The sequence below is a fragment of the Camelina sativa genome, chromosome 15 (assembly GCF_030686135.1).
Source record: "Camelina sativa cultivar CO46 ecotype springtype chromosome 15, ASM3068613v1".
In the NCBI taxonomy this organism is placed as follows: Eukaryota; Viridiplantae; Streptophyta; class Magnoliopsida; order Brassicales; family Brassicaceae; genus Camelina; species Camelina sativa.
The window spans coordinates 8,819,337-8,823,482 of NC_141894.1; the positions used below are offsets into that span (position 1 = coordinate 8,819,337).

Sequence of the window (4,146 nt, forward strand, 5' to 3'; positions counted from 1 at the left end):
TCAATTGTGCCCTTCATTGTCTCTTCGTACTTGATCATTCAGCCAAGCTGGTCCTCCCAACGACAAATACGATTGAAACCTGCCCTCTCTCGTCACACTCTTGGCTATAGCCACAACAAATTTATTCGCCGATCCAGCCACGTGGTGGAACTCCCAATAATCAAAACTTGATAAGAGTTGCTTTATATCCTGCAACAATGAGTCATAGCGTGGCCAATCTCTGGGGTTATTAATAGCCGCAATTACTGCAACATTATCCATCACCATTTCAATCCGAGTAACCTGTAATATTTGCAATGCCTCCAAAGCCCATCGGGAAACCCTTAGACCTGCTAAGATCTCAATATTTTTCCTTTCTAAAGCTATTCTCTCATGAAAAAGAACTTGGCCTTGATTATCTCTAGCAATCCAAACCCCTCCAACCGAATCTGAGTTCTTCTGCCAAGAAGCTGCTACATTACACTTAATGACTCCAACCATTGGTTTCCTCCATTTAAACTCGAGGAATTGCTGTCTAACACCCGTGCGTTGATCTAGTTTACTATCCATAGATTGAGCCGCAAACCAGTGTAATGAGTGCGTGAAAGCTTTATCCACCATCTCCCGTATATCGCCATGTTTCCCCTAAAATATCAATGTGTTCCTCCACTTCCATATTTCCTACAACAACCAAGGGATTGTCTGTTTTATCTCCTCCGGAACTCTCCTATCCTGCATTAAGGTTGAAAGATACTCCCAATTATGCACCAAGTCATGTTCAGAAAAGCCCGCTGCTGGCAAAGGTATATTAGTGAGAGCAAAAGCTTGACGTGCAACAGGGCACACAAACAATAAATGACAAATCGTCTCCTTGCTATGATCACAGACTGCACGTCTGGTATCCACAGCTAAACCTCACGAAGCAAGTCTTTCTGAGACAGCTAGAGCACCAGAGAGCATTCGCCACAGGAAAGTCCTAATCTTCGAAACCGTTTTTATCTTCCACACTTTCGCTTTCAGAGTTGTTAGCTTAATCATGTCCTCTATTCTAGGCTTGTAAAGAGTAGGCAAGGTACGAAGTAACCAGTAGCCACTTTTAACCGTATAAGCTCTAGAAGGCATGTATGGCCAAATGTATCGATCCCTCTTTATTGATGCAATCTCCATAGAAAGAATTTGTTTAGCATCATCAGGCGGAAACAAAGCATGCACCTTCTCGGTATCCCATTGACCGTCTACTGAGTACCGCAACTCAGCTATCTTCAGATTGACATTGAAAAAAGTATCTAGCCGGTAAGGAGCTCGAGGATGCTTATCAAAGATCCACTTTTCTTTCCAGACAAAGGTATCCATGCCATTTCCAATCGTCTTCATTAAGCCTTGCTTCAAGAGATGACGTCCATGCAATATGCTCCTCCATGCGTATGAGGGTCTCGACCCCGAACCACACTCTAAGATAGATGAACGTCGAAAGTACCTACTTTTGTAAAAGTGAGACACGAGAGACTCCGGGTTGTTAAGGATTTGCCAAGCCTGTTTTGCAAGTAACGGTTGATTAAAATCCCCCAAATCTTTGAATCCCAGACCACCATCATTTTTAGATTTACACATTGTAGACCAAGCCACCCATGCTAGCTTCCTTTGTCCCTGGCAGCTACTCCACCAAAACTCACGCATGGCACTTGTGATTTTTCGACATAGGTGTTTACTCAATCTGAAACAAGACATTGTGTACACCGACAAAGCCATAGCTATAGATTTAAGTAATATCTCTTTTCCACCTAAGGATAAGGATTTAGCATACCAACTATGCAATCGTTTCTGAAGCTTGTCACCAATAAAGGCTAGAAGAGCCTGTTTAGAACCGCTGAAGCATTCCGGTAAACCCAGATAAGAGCCAGCTCCACCCTCTGCTATAATCCCTAATGCCTGTTTAACCATCACCTTAGTTGTGTCTAGCGTTTTGCTTCCAAAGGTGATCGCAGACTTCTCAAAATTAATCTGCTGACCAGACGCCTTACCATATAGATGTAGGCATCCCAGAATTTCCTCACATTCCTCCTTACTTGCACGACAGAACAGGAAACTGTCATCTGCAAACAATAGGTGTTGAACTACAGGACAATCGTCATTGAAGCTGAATCAACTATACCACTAACAAAAGTAATTAGTTAAGAACTATGGATCACATTGGCATGATTTTAGTTTCTAAATCAAAACATGAAACATTTCCATCGAATCTTCTCTTTTTCTTTTTTGTTTTTTTTAACAACACCAAAACTTCTCTTAAGCGATATAAATAAACTTTCAAAACCAGAACAGTATTTTGTGTGTTTTCAACAGCAAACAATGTTTTAAAAATGTTTTTTTAACTCTCAAATATCAAATATCATAAGAATTTTTATTTCTTTAAACTTGGCTACAATACTATTATTACGGACCAAACAAAAAAAAACTAATGGTTATTACGATGAGGAAATCTATTGCTACTACGACAAAGAAGAAAACGAGATTCTCTAAAGTAGCATAACATGATTTCTTCCTCAAAGCAATAACCAAATTAGTTGCATCAACCCTATCTCGAATAACCATCACATGTTTTTTATTTCTAAAGCTTTTGGTTATAAAAAAAATCAAAGTCACCTTAGTTTCACTGAGCCTCTTTTAGAATGAATTTCAAAAGCTAAGATACTTCCACACGCTGAATTTAAAAGATAAAATCACCTAAGATAAAATTAACACTAGGTTCACAAATTTTGTTGACCAAATCAGATACCACTAGATTTGGACCTGTGCTAGAGCACAGGTTAAAATTCCTTTTATCTGTATTATAATTTTAAAATAAAATATAATTTATAAGATGGTTTAGTTTTGTAAACTGAAAAATTATTGTTATTATTATTATTATTTTTTTTTGTATGAATATAAGAATGTATTTTGGTAAATGGAGATATGAATGATTTATATCAATGTTTTTTAACCAGGACCGGACCGGCCGGTCGGTTCGATCCAACCACAAACCGATAGGTATTCCATTCTGGGTAACCTCTAAAAACCTAACAAATAAAACACGCAAAAAACCAGAAAAACCCGCTAAAAACCCGCGAACTGGTGGTTGAACCGGCGGGTCAGACCTAGTTGTCGGTCTCAAATTAAAATATTTTATTTTGGTCACACTTTAAACTCAAACTAAATTAAAAAAAATGTTGTTATTTATAAAAGAACCAGTTAATTATTTTATCTAATCATTTAAAAGTTTAATTTTAGTTGTTTAGTACTTAACTATGTATGCTTTGTTTATATAATTATAGAAAAGTAGATGTTATATTCATAAAATGTAATCAAACTAATAAACTAATTGACCCGTAATTCAAACAAGACCCGTAATTCAATCGGTCCGACTTGTTGACCCAGTGACCCAAAAGACTTCCGGTTCACTTTCTGGTCCGGTTTTAATGACACGATTAAGTGTGTTTAATTGCCAGGATTTTATTTTATTTTACGCCTAACAGTATATTTTTATGCCTAACATTATATATGGTGTAACAATATCTGAAATAATCAAATTTTTTTTTGAAAATTGTATAAATCATTGGAATATTATCTATTAAGAGTATTCTTTGAGATATTCTTAAGTGTATTCGTAATTTCATATAGCCCACGAATTTATCTATAACTTTTTTTTGTAACCAACCTATATTTAATATATTATCTATTTTGTAACCAACTTATAAAAATTATATATTCTACAAAAAAAGCTGTGTACTTCCGTTTTATTATACAAAAAAAAGTTGTGTAATTCTTTTTATTACTGAGAGTATATTTTACCCATTTTAATAACTTGGTTAACATTGTAGTCTATCAATAAAATCTCAGAAAAATAAATGGGTAATATTGTGAATGTAGATCTTTGGAAACAACATGATCTTCCGAAAATAAAGTTTGGAATAGCTATGAACTATCAATTTGAATTATCCTGTTTAAGATTTTCGGTTACAATTAAGGTTTTATTTATTACCATTAATATATGAACTATCAACTTGTAACCAATTATTATATGAATTAATCTATAACCTATGTATAACCTATTTGTATTCATTTATAAAAATTATAAAGTCTACCAAAACAATGTTGTGTACTTCCTTTTCATTAAAATGGAATGCACCT

At 35.4% G+C, this 4,146-nt stretch overlaps 1 protein-coding gene across 1 annotated transcript; it reads right to left on the reverse strand.

Annotated features, from left to right (window-relative positions):
- LOC147926414 (uncharacterized) lies at positions 1-600 on the reverse strand. The gene has a single exon (XM_087487056.1). It carries the CDS (start codon positions 598-600, stop codon positions 1-3), a length of 600 nt encoding a protein of 199 aa, XP_087343182.1.
- Positions 601-4,146: the final 3,546 nt, after the last annotated feature.